The sequence below is a fragment of the Trachypithecus francoisi genome, unplaced genomic scaffold, assembly GCF_009764315.1.
Source record: "Trachypithecus francoisi isolate TF-2019V2 unplaced genomic scaffold, Tfra_2.0 Lachesis_group1, whole genome shotgun sequence".
Taxonomy (NCBI): Eukaryota; Metazoa; Chordata; class Mammalia; order Primates; family Cercopithecidae; genus Trachypithecus; species Trachypithecus francoisi.
The window spans coordinates 8,725,420-8,746,161 of NW_022681454.1; the positions used below are offsets into that span (position 1 = coordinate 8,725,420).

The window sequence follows — 20,742 nt, forward strand, 5'->3', positions numbered from 1 at the left end:
CGTCTCTACTAAAAGTACAAAAAATTAGCCAGGCATGGTGGTGTGCACCTGTAATCCCAGCTACTTGGGAAACTGAGGCAGGAGAATCACTTGAACCCAGGAGGCAGAGGTTGCAGTGAGCCATGATCACGCCACTGCACTCCAGCCTAGGCGATAGAGTAAGACTCTGTCTCAAAAAAAAAAAAAGAAAGAAAGAAAGAAAAGAAACAGATACACTAACTCTTTTGTTCTTAAAAATACTGGGATTACATAGCTACCACCAAAGGTGACTGAGGGCAAAATGTTCTAATTGCCCCTTGAGACCTTCTGTTATCTCTGGTAGCTGAGTGTGCTAGGGGGCCTCTGGCCTTGTGAAATCCCATCATCTTCACTGGAAGAAGGGAGCTCATGCGATCTTTAAAAAGTCAGGAAACAACAGGTGCTGGAGAGGATGTGGAGAAATAGGAATGCTTTTACACTGTTGGTGGGACTGTAAACTAATTCAACCATTGTGGAAGACAGTGTAGCGATTCCTCAAGGATCTAGAACTAGAAATACCATTTGACCCAGCAATCTCATTACTGGAAATATACCCAAAGGATTATAAATCATGCTACTATAAAGACACCTGCACATGTATGATTATTGCAGTACTATTCACAATAGCAAAGACTTGGAACCAACCCAAATGTCCATCAATGATAGACTGGATTAAGAAAATGTGGCACATATACACCATGGAATACTATGCAGCCGTAAAAAAGGATGAGTTCATGTCCTTTGTAGGGCCATAGATGAAGCTGGAAACCATCATTCTGAGCAAACTATCGCAAGGACAGAAAACCAAACACCGCATGTTCTCACTCATAGGTGGGAATTGAACAATGAGAACACTTGGACACAGGGTGGGGAACATCACACACTGGGGCCTCTTGTGGGGTAGGGGGACAGGGGAGGGATAGCATTAAGAGAAATACCTAATGTAGATGACAAGTTACTTGGTGCAGCACACCAACATGGCACATGTATACATGCATAACAAACCTGCACGTTGTGCACATGTACCCTAGAACTTAAAGTATTTTAAAAAATAAAGAAGGGAGCCCATGTCTGAGGGCGGCATGTCTGCCTGTCCATCTGCGTGGCACTGAATCATCATTGGGGGGCAGGTGCCTGGTCAGGACGTTTCCAGCTTTTACACTGATTGAGCCATGCCACACAGTTCTCAGGACACAGTGTGGGCAGGGATAAGATGTGCCAAATGTGGTGAAAACAGAAGGCCTGGGTGCTACTAGAGCATCATATCTGACCCCTTGTATCTGCCCACCACAGAGCAGGGGTCAGTCATAAGAAATGGGGGGCCCCGTGTGGCTCAGATTTTTGAAAAAACATCTCACTGGTGGAAGGCAGAACACAGTGTGGGTAAATCTCTGATTTATTTACTTACTTACTTACTTACTTACTTACTTATTTATTTATTTATTTAGATGGAGTCTCGCTCTGTCATCCAGGCTGTAGTCCAGTGGCACAATCTTGGCTCACTGCAACCTCTGCCTCCTGGGTTCAAGCGATTCTCCTGCCTCAGCCTCCCAAGTAGCTGGGATTACAGACGCGCACCACCACACTGGCTAATTTTTGTATTTTTAGTAGAGATGGGGTTTCACCATGTTGGCCAGGCTAATCTTGAACTCCTGAATTCAAATGATCTGCCTCGACCTCCCAAAGTGTTAGGATTATAGGCTCTCAGTTAGTTTTAACATTGTCTTGAGATTACAATAAAGGGGGCTGACTGTAGCCTCCAGAAACTTTCATTTCATTGCTTCTTAAAAAAAATGCAGGCCAGGCGCGGTGGCTCACGCCTGTAATCCCAGAACTTTGGGAGGCCAAGGCAGGTGCATCATGAGGTCAGGAGTTGAGACCAGCCTAGCCAGCATGGTGAAACCCCATCTCTACTAAAAATACAGAAATTAGCCAGGCATGGTGGCAGATGCCTGTAATCCCGGCTACTTGGGAGGCTGAGGCAGGAGAATCGCTTGAACTTGGAAGGCAGAGGTTGCAGTGAGCCAAGATTGTGCCACTGCACTCCAGCCTGGGTGACACAGTGAGACTCCATCTCGAAAAAAAAAAAAAAAATGCAGGTAGCCCAGAGACAGGCATTCCACCTGATTTTCAGATGGTGACTGCATGTTATTTATCTTTGTATACAGCGGGTTAAGGTACTGCTAGCTACTGGAACATTTCAGACTTGTGGTGGCTTAGCACAATGGAAGTTTATTTCTCACTTGTGTAAAGTCCAGCTTCGGGAGAGGAAGCTGCTTCACCAGTCACTGGGGAGACAGGCAGACTGCCTCTTCCATCTTCAGCTCAGGCCCCCAGGTTGCTCTAGCTGCTGGTGTCGGCATCCATTGGTAGGAAGAGGAGGGGAGAATGTGGAGGGTTCCTAGTAGGTTTGCTGGATCCTCTTCCTGGACTGCCTTTCCAGACCCCGCTCCCTTCCGCCTGGCCATCCACTCCTAAGCCTAAAGAATGTACAGGAGGCCAGACGCGGTAGCTTGAGCCTATAATCCCAATGCTTTGGGAGGCTGAGATGGGAGGATGGCTTGAGCCCAGAAGTTTGAGATCAACCTGAACAATATAGCAGGACCGCTGTCTCTACAAAAAACAACAAACAAACAAACAAACACAAAAAAAGAACCAGGCGTGGTAGCACACACCTGTAGTCTTAGCTATTCCGGAGGTTGAGGTGGGAGGAGCACTTGAGCCCCAGAGTTCCAGGCTGTAGTGAGCTATAATCACACCACTTCATTCTAGCCTGGGAGACATAGGGAGACCCTGTCTCTATTAAAAATAAAGAAAGAAAGAAGACTGTGCAGGTGTTGCCTCCTCCCTGAACCTCTCAGCCTTCCTGCAGACCTGGGTTCCTCCCAGGCCCCTCTTCTAGCCCTGCTTAAGGGTGCTGTGCTGCTTACTCTGTCTCCACCCCCAAGCTCCTAGAAGTTGAGGGCTAAGTCTCACAGGTCATGCTCCCCAGCTTCCCAGTAAGGGCTCATTAGCTGTTTGTCTATTGCTATATCTCTCTGCCTGAACATCAGCTCCACCTGAGCAGAGCCTTTCATAGCTGAAACCCCAGCGCCTAGAACAGAGACCAGCAAATGATTCATAAGTCAGCACGTAAATATGTGTTGATCAAATGAATGAACGCATGAATTGGAAGCATGATGGTGGCAAGGCAAGGTCCCCCAGGTTGACTCCTTGCCGGCCCAGGGCTACCCGCCCCTCCTTTACTAGTCAGGACCTGCTATTGCAATTTGCTGCGCTCAGCGCAAAACAAAAATATGGGCCCTCTTGTTCAAAAATTAAGAATTTCAAGACGTCAAGAGCCTTAAACCAAGAGGGAAAGTGTGTCTTCCGGGGCCCAGCCCTGGGCTGCTGCACGGTGGGTTGTGTGCCTGGCTCCCAACTCCCCTCTCCAACCTGCGGCTGGGGTGCGGCGCCTCCTGTCAGCCACGCCTGACCCGTAGGACGCTCTTCTGCAGAAACTTCCCAGACCTCCACTTAGCGGCACCCCAGCGGGGAGCCTTGGCGGACGCAGTCCCCTTCCGGGAGCAGGCGGGTGCCAGGCGGGCACCGGGGCTTTGGAAGGGGCTGGTGGAGAGGCTTGGGCGCGGGTAGCCCCAGGGCAGACCCTGGGGCGTCCCACATTCCAGCTCCTCTCTGTCCAGAATGGCTGCCGCTCTTTTGGGAGAGGGTACAGGATGGTCTCTTCTTAGAAAGTGACTCAGGTCTTATTCCGCGTCGGGGCATCTCGCAGCCAACACACAGGCACACCAGACGGACAAACAGAAAAACCCACAGAAGGCGGCCCCTCCCCCAATTCAGAGAGCCAGTGACGGGCGTTCCTCCACCCCTAACCAGACACACCCGAAAACAGACGGCCAGAGTGACCCGCACAGAGAAGACAATACAGAAATACGCAGGGACGAGGACAGACCGAAGGACGCTCGGACACGGACCCAGGCAGGATCACCTGGACCTCTGGGTTCCCCAAAGGAGACCCTCGGGGAAGGCTCGGAGCATTGCACGCCCTGGGGAGCCCCGGGCACCCCACTTGGCAACAGCCACTCCCACCCCCGCGCACACCCCCTCGGGCTGGCTCCAGGAGACCCCCTCTCCCCAGCCCCGCAACCCCGCGACCCCGGGAAGCACCTCTCGTCACCCAGCGTTTCCGGGGCGCCCGGACAGGGGCAGGGTGGGCGGGCGTCGGCGCAGGGGTGAGGGCTGCAGACGGCGGGCAGGGGCTGGGCGCGCGGGGGGAGTTGCGGGAGGACGCGCAAGTGTCTCGGCAGTGCTGGCCTGTGTCCCAGGGATCAGGAGCGGGGAGCTGTCCGCGTGGGTCCCGGAGCGGGCAGGGGGCTGCCCGGGGCGTTGCCTAGTGAGAGGCAGTGGGCAGGGGAGCTCGTAGAATCCTGGGTCAGCGGGGTGGGGCGCTGGGTAAGTGGACAGGGCGGTACCTTGACGGAGGACGAAGGGGCAGAAGAGGGGAGGGTGGGCGTCGGGAGGTGACAGGAAAGGGGGCAGGTTGGCAGGGGCGTGGGATAGGAACAGGAGGGGAGTTGAAAAGGGGAGTGCTGGTTGGCAGAGGCGTCGGGGCAAGGACAGGAGCCAGGAGCGCAGGCGGAGCCCGACGGTAGCCACCCCCAGGACCAGACTCGGCGCGGGTGTCTCGAAGATGTTCGAGGGCCTGGGGTCGCCCGCCTCGCCCCGGGCAGCTGCGAGCACCTCGGTCGTGGGGTCGTCGGGGCCCGCGGCCTGCCCGCCTCCCTCCCCCTCGGCCCCTCGGTCCCCGGAGTCCCCGGTCCCCCGGCGGGGCGGTGTGCGCGCCAGCGTCCCACAGAAGCTGGCCGAGACGCTGAGCAGCCAGTATGGGCTGATCCTGTTCGTGGCGGGGCTGCTGCTGCTGCTGGCCTGGGCGGTGCATGCCGCGGGCGTGGGCAAGAGCGACCTGCTGTGCTTCCTGACGGCGCTCATGCTGCTGCAACTGCTGTGGATGCTGTGGTACGTGGGCCGCAGCTCCGCGCACCGCCGCCTCTTCCGCCTCAAGGACACGCACGCCGGCGCCGGCTGGCTGCGCGGTGAGTCCAGGCACCGAGCGAGCGGGTCTCGGCCTCCTCGCCCGCTGGCTGCATCCTGAGGCGGCTCTGCGCATTTCCCACCGCTGCCGTCTTCCCTTCAGCCTTTTCTGCCTTGGTCTCTGTGCATCTTTCCTTGCTTTCCCGTCTGCCCTTCTTTCCTCTCTCTCTCCCAGACGCTTCCATCATTACAGCTATAGTTACAGAAATCTCTCCAGTCCTTCCCTGGCTTAAAGCTATGCAGTGGCCCTACTGACCCCATGATGGAGGCCACACTCCCTCTCCTGGCACTCAGGGCCTTCTAGCATCCGACCCTCGAGGGCCCGTTTCCTTTGATCCCCTCCTTTGTTCTCATCCTGTCCTGGGGTCATTCTCGCGGACTTTCTTCTCCCTTCGCAGGATCTCTGCCTCTGCACACTCGGCACCTTGGGTTTCCTCCTCCAGGAATGTCTTTTCCACTCTCCCGCCTGCCTCCCTGCTTTCCGAGACAGGGTTTAGGCCTCACCCCATTCTTCCCTCGAAGCTTCTCTGACCCCGTCTCCTCCCCGCTTTGCAGGTCTGACCACACGCCCCCAGCCCGCACTGGGCCCCAGTGCTCTTGTCGACATGTCTGTACCCTCCATTCCACTGGGGAGCTCTGTGATCCCTGTCTCTCGGTCCTAGAGCCACCTCAGGGCCTGACACGAAGTGGGTGTTGAGAAAATGAGGGGGGGATGAATGAAGTAATGAATGCGTGGATTCAGAGTGCGGCAGAGAGGGATAGAGGCTCCTGCTGGTACTCACAGGCATTGACTGAAATTGTCAAGATAGGAACTCTCCCTTCCTCAAAGGGCTGCGACTTATTATTATTATTATTTTTTGAGACAGTGTTGCTCTATTTCCCAGGCTGGAGTGCAGTGGCACAATCACAGCTCACTACAGCCTCTTCCTCCTGGGCTCAAACAATCCTCCCACTTCAGTCTCCTGAATAGCTGGAGCTGTAGGCACACATGGCCTTGCCCGGCTAAGTTTTGTTTTATTTTGTATAGATAGGGACTCGTTGTGTTGTCTTCTGGTCTCAAACTCCTGACCTCAAGGGATCCTCCTGCCTTGGCCTCCCAAAATGCTGGGATTACAGGCATGAGCCACTGTGCCTGGCTGGGGCTGCCAGTCTTGAATGGGAGAGAGATGTCGTGCAGGTGAAAGGGAGGAGGTCATGGGGAGCATGCTTGTGAAGAAAGCCTCTGTCTGAGTAACCTTCCCGGGAGAGGCTGGGTGCATTTCACACCATGTGGTCCAGACACATCACACATGGCCACTTGGATTCTCATATTAGACCTGAATTTAAATCTCCATTAGAGTGGGGCTTCCGTGTTCCTTGCATGCATGAGCTTGGGCAAGTTACTTGATTGCCTCCCTTACCCTGAACCCTGGTTTCAGCATCTGTAGAACAGGGATCCTGCACTGGATAGGATCCAGTGACTGACGAGGTGGCTGCCCAGCACACACTAGGCCTCCTTTCCACATTTCTTTCAAAGGTCCTGGCCAGATGCCACCTTCTTTCCAAATGCCTGGCAGGAATTACTCCTCACTTCCATGGGCCACCATGACCTTCTTTCTGTAAAGGTCTTTTGGTCTTTGTCCATTTCTGCCTTGTATTATGACTATTAGATATTAACCTTATCATCCAGATGAGATTTTAGGCTTCTTAGGCTCAGGGACTGGATCTAGTATCTTGCTTTTGGGAAAATTTGATACCATTGCAGGGTGGCCCAAATTCCTGTTCTGAAAATGGTTGTTTTAGGGAAGTTCATGGTTTTGTGATTCTGTGAATGACAGTGAATCTGGTACTATTTAAAACAAGGCACAAAGTGTTGTTTTAGGATATTGACTTACACAGGCTAACAAGGATTATACACATGAGCCTTTACCTATGCTTTCCTGCAGTCAAAGCCCCCTTTTCTGTTCCTCACTTCTTTTTCTCCTCCATCCTTTTTTTCCCTTCTTCCTTCCTTCCTTCTCCTTTCCTTTCTTCCTCCTCCCTCCCTCCCTATTTCTTCCCCTTCCTTCCTCTCTCACTTTCCTTCTTTTTTTCTTTTCTTTTCTTCTTCTTCTACTTTTTTTTTTTTTTTTAAGATGGAGTCTTGCCCTGTCTCCCAGGCTGGAGTACAATGGTGTACAATCTTGGCTCACTGCAACATCCGTCTCCTGGGTTCAAACGATTCTCCTGCCTCAGCCTCCCGAATAGCTGGGATTATAGGCGTCTGCCACCATGCCCAACTATTTTTTGTATTTTTAGAAGAGACGGGGTTTCATCATGTTGGCCAGGCTGGTCTCGAACTCCTGACCTCATGATCCGCCTGCCTCGGCCTCTCAAGGTGCTGGGATTACAGATGTGAGCCACCATGCCCGGCCTCCTTTTCCTTCTTTTTTCCTCATTTTCTTTCTCTCTTCTCCTCCTTCATCCTTTCTTCCTCTCTTCCTTCCTCTATCCTCTCCACCATCCCTCTTCCCTCTCTCTCTCCTTTCTTTGTCTTCCTTCTTCTTTTCCTCTCTCCCCTGCTGTTTTTTTGTTTGTTTGTTGTTTTTCTTTCTTTCTTTCTTTCTTTTTTTTTTTGATGGAATCTCACTCTTTTGCCCAGGCTGGAGTGCAGTGGCTCGATCATGGCTCACTGCAACCTCCACCTCCAGGGTTCAAGTGATTCTCCTGCCTCAGCCTCCTGAGTAACTGGGACTACAGGTGCGCACACCACCGCACCCAGCTAATTTTTGTTATTTTTTAGTAGAGACAGTGTTTCAGGTTGGTCTCGAACTGCTGAGCTCAGGTTATCCGCCTGCCTTTGCCTCCCAAAGTGCTGGGATTACAGATGTGAACCACCACACCTGGCCTGGTGCATTTAGAATGTTCTCCTTCTCTCCTCCTCCTCCTTCTCCTTCTCCTTCTCCTTCTCCTTCTCCTTCTCCTTCTTCTTCTCCTTCTCCTTCTCCTTCTTGTCAGTCTGTGCTTATCCAAGGAATGCTCTTCTTTATATTGAAGTGCAGTTAACTTCCCAGAACCATCATCCTCTTCCCTGGAGCTTCTGTCATCATTCATTTATTCATCTGATCCATCCATCCATCCATCCATCCATCCATCCATCCATCCATCCATGTTTTTTTGTTCTTCCTCTTTCTCTGCCTCCTCCCAGGTTGACTCCGAGCATTGGCGCCTGAGTCTATGGGTGAATGGTTGCACCATTTCCCAAGATTGGGAAGCCAAACGGAAGAGCAGGGTGGGGACACAAAACCAATAATGACATGTTACATTTCTCTTGTGGACATGCTACCTTTAAGGTGTCTTTGGGACACTAAGTAGAGAGGGAATAAATGGGCGAGGTAGAGAGAGCATGTGATAGGTGTTCAGTAGATGGTGACTGTTTAGACATTCAGGGAGTTTCCTCATAATAATGTAATTCAAGTGAGGTGTGTGTATCATGGAAATGGTGTTGGCTCTGGAAGGCTTGACTTGAGGTCTCAGTTCTATCACCTTCACCTTTCTGAGTCCCGCTTTCCTCATCAGTAAGATAAGAATCCCAACCTTTCTGGGAGGAGCTGAGGGATGTTGAGAGAAGCAGTTTGCAAAGAACTGGCCATTCCTGTGGGTTCATCAAAGAAGCAAGAAGCTAATTATTAGTGTCGGGAGGCCCTGGTGCCAAAAGGAAGCACTCCAGCAGGGACTAGGGTTTCCTCTGGAATTCTAGCTGGAAAGACAGGTTTGACCCAGGAACTCTGCTCTGCCCTGGTGCTGGTGACAATCTTAGATCAATTGGCAGAGGGCAAATCCCTCAGGAAAAAGAGGAGTGATCTCCAAGATCCATTCTGGGGCCACTATGAGAGTCTTGCTTAACTGCATGCATTTTCTTACATATTTATTTTCTTAGATGAAATGTCTGGTCCAATGGAAAATATAGACTTAGTGTCACAATTTCAATACAAACAAGAGAACGTTGCTGCCAAAAAATCAGATGCAAGCTTGGCTTTCATTGGAAAGGAAGTCAGACTGTGCCTGGGGGGTATCATCCTTCTTGAGCATTTTACAGGCCCCTGGAAAGAGTGGTGGCAGGAGGAACAAAAGGAGGGTCAGTCTAGAAGAGAGAAGGATGAGGAGGTCACAGAGTAGAAAGTGCTGCTGCCTTGCACCTGTCAGCTCCAGGCTATCCTCTGTCTTTCAGCAAATAAGAGTCATTTCCTCTGGGAAGCCTCTCCTGATAGTTTCAGACCAGGGGCAGCTCCCAGGTTGTATGGTCTCATAGCACTCTTCATTTTCTTTCTAGCACTAATCAAGCAGGAGATTGTATTATTCAGTGACTGTTGGGGTAGCCAGACTGAGCCCCTAAAGGCCGAGACCCTGTCTGAATGTGCTTACCATTGTATCCTGAGCTCCTGGCATGGTGCCTAACATGTAGTAAACACCAATTCATATCTACTGAATAATGGAATGAATGAATGAGTGGATGGATGGATGGATGGATGGATGGATGGATGGATGGATGACTAGATGCGTGAATGCATAAGTGAATGATGATAGACGCTCCGGGGAAGAGGATGATGGTTCTGGGAAGTGAACTGCACTTCAATATAAAGAAAAGCATTCTAAAGTAAGCACCAGGCCAGGCGCGGTGGCTCACGCCTGTAATCCCAGCACTTTGGGACGCTGAAGTGGGCAGATCACCTGAGGTCGGGAGTTTGAGACCAGCCTGGCCAACATGGTGAAACCCTGTCTCTACTAAAAATATAAAAATTAGCTGGGTGTGGTGGGGTGCCTGTAATCCCAACTACTCAGGAGGTTGAGGCAGGAGAATTGCTTGAACCCGGGAGGCAGAGTTTGCAGTGAGCAGAGATTATGCCACTGCACTCCAGTCTGGGGAACAGAGTAAGACTCCATCTCAATAAAATAAAATAAAATAAAAAATAAATAAAGTAAGTACCAGCTGGTGATGGAAGGGTGCGCTTTGAGAGATGTTGAGCCTCCCAGGCCTGGGTTTGTCCAAGTAGAGGTCAGATGGCTGCCAGTCATGATGCATTGGAAAGCATTCTTGCATGGGATAGAATGTAGACTAACTCTGTGAGACTTTCCACCTCTAAGAGGGGGGTTCAAGATTCTAGCCTCCTAGGAGGGATTTGGGTGCCTACCAAAGGGGGGGGGGTCCCTCTGCCATCACTAGATGGGTACCCTAGTTAGTCTTTGGATTATTCTCAAGTATTGTAGCTGGTAAACTTTCTAATTGATTCTAATGCATCGACTTTTTCTTGGCAATTGAGTGATGACAATAACATCCTGCTTATAGAACTTTCTAGGTAAGGAACACTGTTCTAGGCGACTTCCATATAACGACTCACTTAATCTCCTCAGCACCCCTATGAGATAGGTGTTATTACTGTCATTACATCTTAGAGATGGGGAAACTGAGGCAAAGGTAAGTTACATAATTGCCCAAGGTCATTAACTAATAAGTGGTAGGAATTGGGCAGCTGGCCTCTGCCACTCTATGTTCTACTGTCTTTTAGAGCATGATTTTTGTCAGTATTCCATGGACATCCAACATTGTATACTCTGTTTTGAGGTATGCAAGATTTTATATACATATAAAAGCAAGTTCATTGATTGTACGATTCAATTCTTCTATGTCTTATATTTTGTCTACTTGATCTATCTAGTTCTGAAATTTTCCATTTTTTTTTATTACCAGCAGTTAAATATATAAAGCAGGGAGGCTGAGGCAGGAGAATCCCTTAAATCTGGAAGGCGGAGGTCACAGTGGGCAGAGCTTGGACCATTGCACTCCAGCCTGGCCCAGAAGAGCGAAACTCCATCTAAAATATATATTTTATATATATATGTATATATGTGTATATATATTTATTTATATTTATATATATTTATACATATATGTGTATATATAAAGCAAGAGCTGTTTTATTTGGGCACACGTGTGGCTGTTATATCTTCCTCATACAGTCTGTCTTTTATCATATGTAGTGATAAAGGAGGAGGGATTCTTTATCCTACTTATTACATTAAGTTTAAATCCTGTGTGGTCTGATATTAATATTGCCATTCCGATTTCTTTTTGTTTGCATTATCTGATTCCTCTTTGTCCACTACTTTATTTTAAACCTTTATTACTTTGTTAAAAGTGTGATTTGTGTAAAGATCATGTAACTAGGTGTTGTTTTTAATTCAATCTTCCTATTGTTGCTTACTACTTAGTGGGAGGATTTAGATCATTCTAATTTAGAGTAATAATTTATATATTTGACTTTTTTGTTTCCATTTTTCTTTATGATGTTTATGATGATATATTTTACATTCCTATTTCTTCTTTTTCCTTTTCCACGTTTGCCTTTTTTGAGCATTCGAAAAATTTATTGTGATTTTTTTATTCCATTAATGGCCATTTTTTTTCTTTCCTTACTCTCATAATCAGATGCCTATTACTTCATTCTTTTTTTTTTTTGAGACGGAGTCTCGCTTTGTTGCCCAGGCTGGAGTGCAGTGGCATGATCTTGGCTCACTGCAACCTCCACCTCCCGGGTTCAAGTGATTCTCCTGCCTCAGCCTCCTGAGTAGCTGGGACTACAGGTGCCCATCACCACACTGGGATAAGTTTTTGGTTGAGACAGGGGTTTCACCATGTTGACCAGGCTGGTCTTGAACCCCTGACCTCAAGTGTTCTGCCCATCTTGGCCTCCCAAAGTGCTGGGATTATAAGTATGAGCCACCGCATCCGGCTGCCTATTACTTCATTCTTATTTGAAAACAAAATATTGAACATTTCCCTCAGTGAGCCACACTGTGTCCCAGTCCAAGATGCTTGCTGCTCCCACATCCTCTCTACCTCATGAGATGGGACCTTTAGCGTGCATTTGCCTCCCTGTTCCTTTCCATTCCTCCCTCTCCCTTTCTGTTTATTTACCATGAAGGCTTTCAAAGGTTTTTCTTTGTTCCGTATCCAGTCCTTCTCCAACTTAGGTTTTTTTTATTATTGTTGTTTGTTTTTGGTGTTTGTTTTGTTTTTGTTTTTGTTTTTGTTTTTTTTGAGACAGAGTCTCTCTCTGTCACCCATGCTGGAGTGCAATGGCACAATCTTGGTTCACTGCAACCTCTGCCTTCCAGGTTCAATTGATTATCCTGCCTCAGCCTCCTGAGTAGCTGGGACTACAGGTGCTTGCCACCACACCCGATTAATTTTTGTATTTTTAGTAAAGACGGGGTTTCACCATGTTGGACAGGCTGGTCTCGAACTCCTGACCTCTGCCTCGGCCTCCCAAAGTACTGGGATTACAGGTGTGAACCACTGCACTCGGCCGAACTTAGGGGTTTTCTAGAGATGGTTAATAGAATTTCGCCTCAAAATGTCTATTCTGTATGACAAGTCTATATAGGGCATGTCAATTACACATGTCAGGCAGTTATCCATTTGAATTTAACTTCTTTTCTTTTCTCTCCTATTAATCTAATCATCTATCTCCATCTGTCTCTCTATCCTTTATGCCTCCACCCTCCTCCAGCCTTCCACAAAGTTGATTGGTCACTGTAATTTGCTCTCCTTTTCATCTTCCCCTCTTTTGGGGACTCTCTTCCAGTTCCAAGCTGTTTGGTTAAAGTCCTTTGTCAGACAAGTTATGTGGATGACAGTTTTCTCTCACCCTCTGTTCTCTGTTCAACAGTCACCTCCTTTCCTGTCCATGTACCTTCAACCTCAGTCCCCTTTTCTGCTTTACTTTTCTCGTGCACTTAGCACTTCTTGACATTCCTTATATGTCTACTATTTACTGTTTTATCTTTTGCCTTCCCCACTAGATGTGAAACTCCTCAAGGCAGATACTCTGTTTTATTGACCTTTATCTCTTCAGTGCCTGGGACAATGCCTGGCCCATGGTTGCTGCTCAATAAATACTTGTGGAAAAAATTACATTTTGTATATCTTCAAACATCGTTCTGCCTTTTGCCCTGACATGTAGGCGACATCTTAACTGGTAATAAGGTTTCTGAGGTGCAGTCCTTTCCTTGTGGCAGATTCTTCCATTGTCTTCTGGTTTCTCAGGCTGCACAGAAAAAGTCTGTTGCCAGCTCATCACTCTGATATTTTGTGCACACCCCAATTTATGCAATATTATACTTGTATATTTTTGTTTCTACAGCAATCTCGTATGTCTGTCTTTGAGCCCGTCGCACAATGTCTCATGCATAGTAGGAGTCCCCAGTATATTTGTTGTATAAATAACTGGATGAATGAATCCATGGATGAATGGATGAGCACAGGAAGAAAGGGAGGACTTAAAGAGTATAAGAAAATATACAAATATTTATTACTGAACACTTGATATGTCAACCACAGAGATAGTTTAGACCAGTAGTTTTCAAAGTGGGGCCTAGATTAACAGTGGCAGCCCCACTTGAAAACTTGTTAGAGATGCAAATTTTGGGGGCCCCGCCCAGACCTACTGAATCAGAAACTCTGGAGGCGGAGCCCAGGAATTTGTATTTTAACAAGATGCAGGCTCCAGTTTGAGAGACACTGCTGTAGACCATCCTCATTTTCTGTATGGGATCCTGAGGCTGGGAGCAGGAAGTGACTCAGTGTTCTGTGAGTGTCCAGGTCCCTATAGTTTCAGGCCTGTGCTCTTGCCACTCAACCACGCTGCCTCGCCTCATCTTGCTATGTTTTTTTGTAATTAAAACCAACCACGTATTTGTCAAAAAATTTCAAAGCACTGGGATCGAATCTCCACTCTTACAAAGTTTCTGATTTCATTGGGGCATTTCCAGGATTAAAAAAAAAAGTGAGTTAGAGTTGTTTCTATAAGGCTTTGAGCAGTGGAAAAGTGCCAGGCGATTGCATTACTTTTCAGAGGAGGCTTCTCAGGCTGGAGCTGTAACGTTATAGCCCAATGTTATGGCTCATGCCCTCCTCTCTGCTCAGCGCCTTAATGCACGTCCTACATGATCCAGTTTCCTCCTGTTGGGGATCCTACATGATCCAGCTCCCTCCTAGTGGGAGCAAATGTGTAAATGGCGGTCAATGCTAGCCCAGGAGAGAGATGAGGATCTCTGACTTGATCAAGCGCTCATGATCATGGCCTTTTTCTCACTAATTTCTTCATTTGTCACCAAGTGTCTTTTTAATGTATTTTGTATATTTATTTCCAGTCTTTTTTATATGCATATTTTTTATTAGTTTGTTTTTATATTTTGGGCAAAACCATGCTCATTATCTTATCAAAGATTGCTTGCTTTCTTCAGTACATCTAGCACAGTCCCTTCCTCAGCTACTACTCTAGAGCCCTTACCCATCTTTTTTTTTTTTTTTTTTTTTAATATGCTTTCAGCTGGGCTCAGTGATTCATGCCTGTAATCCCAGCACTTTGGGAGGCTGAGGCAGGCTGACCACTTGAGGCCAGGAGTTTAAGACCAGCCTGGCCAACATAGCAAAACCCCGTCTCTACTAAAAATACAAACAATTAGCTGGGCATGGTGGTGCACACCTGTAATCCCAGGTACTTGAGAGGTTGAGGCACAAGAATCACTTGAACCCAGGAGGTAGAGGTTGCAATGAGCCAAGATCGTGCCACTGCACTCCAGCCTGGGTGACAGAGCAAGACCCTGTCTCAAATAAATAAATAAACATTCTATTTTAGAAAACCTTTAGATTTATGGAAAAGTGGCAAAGATAGTTCAGAGAATTACTGTATACCTATATGACCTACACACTCTGCACTCTAATTTTTTATTTATATATATATATTTTGAGACAGTTTCACTCTTGTTGCCCTGGCTGGAGTGCAATCACGTGATCTCGGCTCACTGCAACCTCCACCTCCCGGGTTCAAGTGATTCTCCTGCCTCAGCCTCCTGTGTAGCTGGATTACAGGCATGCGCCACCACACCCTCTAATTTTGTATTTTTTAGTAGAGACGGGGTTTCTCCATGCTGGGCAGGCTGGTCTCGAACTCCTGACCTCAGGTGATCCACCCACCTGGGCCTCCCAAAGTGCTGGGATTACAGGTGTAAGCCACTGCACCTGGCCAGCTGCACACTTACTCTTCAGAGAACAGGATTTTAGGATTAGAGAACTGAGATTTTTGAGTAGAACAGTGACATTCTTAGATTGCTCCTTTTTGAAAAAGCTTCTAGAAGCCTTCTGTTGATTGGACCAGGCTTCGTTGATTGTATATCATTTGTCAGACTCTGGGCTATGGGGTGGGTACAGTGATGAACAGGACACAGCACCTGCCTTCTAGTTTTACCTTCACAACTCAACAGTAGAATTTATTTATTTATTTAGAAATAATTTTTATGTTATTTTTGGGTAGAGATGGAGTTGCTTAGGCTCTTGGCCTCAAGTGATCCTCTGGCCATGGCCTCCCAAAGTGCTGGGATTACAGGCATGAGCCACCATGCCTGGGCTAGAATTTATTTTATTAACATATTTTCAATTATGGTAAAACATGCATTTATATATACAAGATTTACCAACTTACCAGTTTTTAAGTGTACAGCTCAGTGGTGTTAAGTACATATACACTGCTGTGCAACCAATCTCCAGAAGTTTTTCATCTTGCAAAACTGAAACTCTGTCCTCATTAAACACTAACTCCTCATTCTTCCCTCCCTCCAGCACCTGGCAACCACCATTCTACTTCTGTCTATGAATTTGCTTACATCTGATACCTCATATAATGAAATCCTACGGTATTGTCCTTTTGTGGTTGAGTTTATTTTACTTGGCATAATGTCCTCATGGCTCATCCATACTGTATCGTGTGTCAGAATTTCCTTCCTGTTTAAGCTGAATAATATTTTGTTGTATGTCTATTCCTCATTGTGTTTATCCATCCATCTGTCGATGGATGCTGGTTTGCTTCCACCTTTTGGATACTGAAAATAATGCTGCTATGAACAGGAGAATACAGATATCCCCTGGGGTCCCTGCTTTCAATTCTTTCGGGTATATACTCAGAAGTGGAAATGCCAGATCATGCCATAATAGTGTTTTGAATTTTTTGAAGGCCCTCCCTACTGTTTTCTATAGTAGCTGTGCCACTTTACATTCCCACCAACAGAGCACTATTTCTCTATATCCTCACCAGTGCTTGTTATTTTCTATCATTTTCTTCTTCTTCTTCTTCTTCTTTTTTTTTTTTTTTTTTTGGATAGTAGCCATCCTGATAGTGTGGCGGTATTTTTGTAGTTTTGATTTGCATCTCTCTAATAATTAGTGATAGTGGGCATCTTTTCATATACTTGCTGGCCATCTTTATGTCTTCTTTGGAGATATGTTTATTCAAGTCCTTTGCCAATTTTTAAATTGGCTTTTGTCATTGTTGATTGATTGATTTTTGGAGACGGAGTTTTGCTCTTATTGCCCAGGCTGGAGTGCAATGGCGTGATCTCGGTTCACTGCAACCTCTGCCTCCCAGGTTCAATGGATTCTCCTGCCTCAGCCTCCCAAGTAACTGGAATTATAGGCATGCACCACCATACCCGAGTAATTTTTGTATTATTAGTAGAGACGGGTTTCACCATGTTGGCCAGGCTGGTCTCCAACTTCTGATCTCAAGTTATTCACCCTCCTAGGCCTCCCAAAGTGCTGGGATTACAGGTGTGAGTCACTGTGCCCAGCCTACTGTTGTTGATATATAAGAATTCTCTATAAATTCCCTCATAGCAGCATTATTTTCAGTATCCAAAAGGTGGAAGTGACCCAGCATCCATCAACAGATAGATGGATAAACACAATGAGGTATAGACATACAACAAAATATTATTTGGTTTAAAAAGGAAGAAAATTCTGATGCATGATACAGTATGGATGAGCCATGAGGACATTATGCTAAGTAAAATAAACTCAACTACAAAAGGACAGTACTGTACGATTTCATTATATGAGGTATTTAATGTAAACAAATCTGTATATTGTGGATATTAATGACTTATTAGATATATAATTTGCTAATGTTTTCTCCAGTTCTGTGGGTTGTCTTTTCACTTCATTGGTAGCGTCCTGTGATATGTAAAAATGTTTCATTTTCATGTAGTTCAGCTTATTTATTTTAACTTTTGTTGCTTGAATTTTTGGTGTCACACCCAAGAAATTATTGCCAAAGCCAATGTCATGAAGCTTTCCCCCACGTCTTCTTTTACAAGGTTTATACTTTTATTTTAGATCTTTTATCTGTTTTGAGTGAATTTTTGTGTATGGTGTAAGGTGAGGGTCCAACTTCATTCATTTGCATGTGGATATCCAGTTTTCCCACCACATTTGTTGAAAAGACTGCTCTTTTCCCATTGAATGGTCTTGGCACCCTTGGGAAAAATCATTTGACCATATACATAAGGGTTTAATATATAATATAATTTATTTTGAAATGACATCATTGTATATTAATGCAATGTGTGTGTTTCCACTTCCCCTTTCATCCTGCATTTAGGTAGTATCACATTGTTTGCATTCATTACCATCATCCTGGGAGGCCTTAAAATTGGATACTTCATTGGATTTTCAGAATGTTTATCAGCCACTGAAGGAGTTTTCCCTGTCACGCATGCAGTGCACACTTTGTTGCAGGTAAACCACTGACGTTTATTTATGTTGTCTCATTCCTGTGAAGTGTCTCCCAGGATGTGTAGAAACTTGTAACATCAAGACGTGCGGCAAGTGGAGCCAGTGTGAGCAGCTGTGGACTGCTCAGCCAGTCCCAAAGTGAACTGAAGTCTTTCTTTGAGGCTTAGTTCTTCAGCTGCCTCCATTGCAAAATAAAAGTCTGTGTCCCCATGGCCGTGTCTGCAGGGATCCTATGAGGCAGAACTTCTAATGTTGAAGAGTCAGGAAATTCTGCCAAGCCTAAGTCTGCAGTAAAGGCTTGAGGGAATTTTATTTTCTGGGTATGTAACAGCTTTATTGAGAGAATTCACATGGCATATAATTCGCCCATTTAACGTGTGCAATTTAATGGTTTAGTCTGTTCATAGAGTTATGCAACATTGCCAAAATCAATTTTATTTTTTAAAAAAAATTTAATATTCTTCTTCTATAGAAACCTTGTCCCCTTGCAGTGCCTCCTCTGGGTCATGGGAACACTTTTGTTTTCTCATTTGGGGATTAAAATCTTTTAGAAATGTATGAGGATTTTTTCCCATAGCACCAGTAAACTTGGTGTGGCTCAGAAGTAAGGATTTGATAAATATGATTTAAATACATAGCTCAGGGTAAGAAAATTCTCATGGTTGAAAAGAATGCTAGATGGGCCTTCAGGGTAGTGTTCGCCCTTGGCAGAAATACTTGGTAATGTTATCAGAGTCAGGATGTGAATTGTTGAATTGTTAGCCTCATTTGTTTTTCTTTTTTATTGCATATGTTTAAGGTATACAACAAGATTCTTCTATATTCCTATCCATAGCGAAGTGATTACTACAGTCAAGCATATTTATGTCTGTCATCTCACATAGTTGCCTTTCTTTGTTTAGGTATGGTAAGAGCACCTAAAATCTATTCTCTTAGCAAATTTCCAGTATACAATGCAATATTATTAACTATAGTCTTCAAGTTGAGCATTACATCTCTAGAATTATTCATCTTACATATTTGCAACTTTGTACCCTTTGACCAAAATCTTCTAATTTTTCCCCTCCAACCACCATTCCACTCTTCATGTTATTTTATTTTTATTTATTAATTTAATTTAATTTTAGAGACAGGGTCTTGCTCTGTTGCCCAGGGTGGAGTGCAGTGGTGCAATCATGGGTCACTGCAGCCGTAAATTCAGCTCAAGTGATCCTCCTGCCTCAGTCTCCCTAGTAGCTAGGACTACAGGCCCACGTCACCATGCCCAGCTTCCACTGTCTGTTTTTATGCATTTGATTAAAAATGTTTTTCTAGATACCACATATAAGTGAGATTATGCAGCGTTTTTCTTTCTGTGTCTGCCCTTATTTCACTGAGCACAATGTCCTCCAGATTTGCCCATGTTGTTGCAAATGGCAGGCTCTGCCCTCAATCTTTTCTAAGGAAGAAGCTGGAGCTCAGAGAAGGCAAATGACTTGCTCAAAGTCACTGCGGAGACACAGTGATTATTTTCTTCCCGACAAGTCACGCTGGAAGACCATGAACTTGTTCTAGTGATCCTGCCATTGCTGGAAATATTTTTGAGTTCCCAGTTTGAGAATGTTCTTTGGAAAGTTTTCTACCTCTAGAAAACCAGTGATGCCATTTTTAAAACTTCGTCTTTTACCCAAAGTGGCCTTCAGTTTATATCCCCAGCTGACTTACCAGATAGCACTGGATGACCTTAGAGTGTTTCTCCAGATCAAACACATTCTCGAACAGTGAAGCTGACAGACAGAACATGCCCAGTGAGCCTGGAAAGAGTTTAACTCAGTGGTGGCACAGTGGGATCGCTGGGGAGCTTGCTGAGGGGCTCATTTGGAGGGGCTACGGAGGGGCTACCTTGCACTCGAAAGCTGTTATGGACTGAGTGACTGAGTTGTATCCCCATGAAATTCACATGCCGAAACCCTCATTCTCAGTCCCTGAGCATGTGACTGTATTTGGAGATACGGTCGTTTAGAGGAAATTGAGGTTAAATAAGATCATTAGGATAGCCCACATTCAATATGCCTGGTGTCTTTATTTTGCATTTTTTTGAGACGGAGTCTTGCTTGTCGCCCAGGCTGCAGTGCAATGGCATAATCTCGGCTCACTGCAACTTCCGTCTCCTGGGTTCAAGCAATTCTCCTGCCTCAGTCTCCCAAGTAGCTCGGCTTACAGGCACCTGCCACCATGCCCAGCTAATTTTTGTATTTTTAGTAGAAATGAGGTTTCACCATATTGGCCAGGCTGGTCTTGAACTCCTGACCTCAGGAGACACATCTGCCTCGGCCTCCCAAAGTATTGGGATTGTAGCGTGAACCACTGCGCCTGGCCTTGGTGTCTTTGTAAGAAGAGGAGAGAAGGACACAGACACACACAGAGGGACAGCCATGTAAAGACACCGGAGGAAATTGACCATCTACAAGCCGAAGAGAGAGGCCTCAAAAGGAACCAACCCTGCCAACACCTTGATCTTGGATTTCTAGCCCCAGGACCCAGAGAAGAGAAATTCCTGTTATTGAAGCTGATGGTCTGTGGTCCTTTGTTATGAAAGCCAGAGCCGATCAAAGATAACTGGCTGCTCATTCCAGGGGAGCCAAATCCCATGAAGACAGAGCCTTATAGTGATTCAGTGACAATGTGGAAAGCTTTAATGAGGCCAGAAAGAACTGCATTCGTTCATTCATTCATTTTTCATGCAGTTCATCTTTAAGTACTGGGCGAACATTGTTCTCAGCATGGGGAATACAAGGGTGCAAAGCCATGGTCTGTGGCACACACCATGAGGGTGTCAGTTAGGTGACAGTCTCCAAAACAGTGACAACACTGGGCTCAGTGCTTTGACCAGAGTGTCCCAGAGCAATGAGGGAATACAAAGGAGGGCATTTTGACAGCTTGGCGTGAGGGTCGCTTTCTGCCGGGGAAGGTCCCAGAACCATCTGCGAGAGAGGGAGGAGCACAGGGGTAGACGGTCAGAGGCCACTGGAAGAGGGTGTCTTTGGGACGTGCAGTCTTTCCTCACA

General features: G+C 46.2%; 1 protein-coding gene across 1 annotated transcript in view; it reads left to right on the forward strand.

Moving 5' to 3' along the window:
• Positions 1-4,648: 4,648 nt before the first annotated feature.
• The window catches only part of OTOP1 (otopetrin 1), a 38,217-nt gene continuing 22,123 nt past the window's right edge, over positions 4,649-20,742 (forward strand). The window contains exons 1-2 of the mRNA XM_033215958.1: positions 4,649-5,111; positions 17,562-17,698. Of these exons, the coding sequence (XP_033071849.1) occupies positions 4,709-5,111; positions 17,562-17,698 (540 nt within the window). The 5' untranslated portion in view covers positions 4,649-4,708. The remainder of the gene's footprint in view (positions 5,112-17,561; positions 17,699-20,742) is intronic.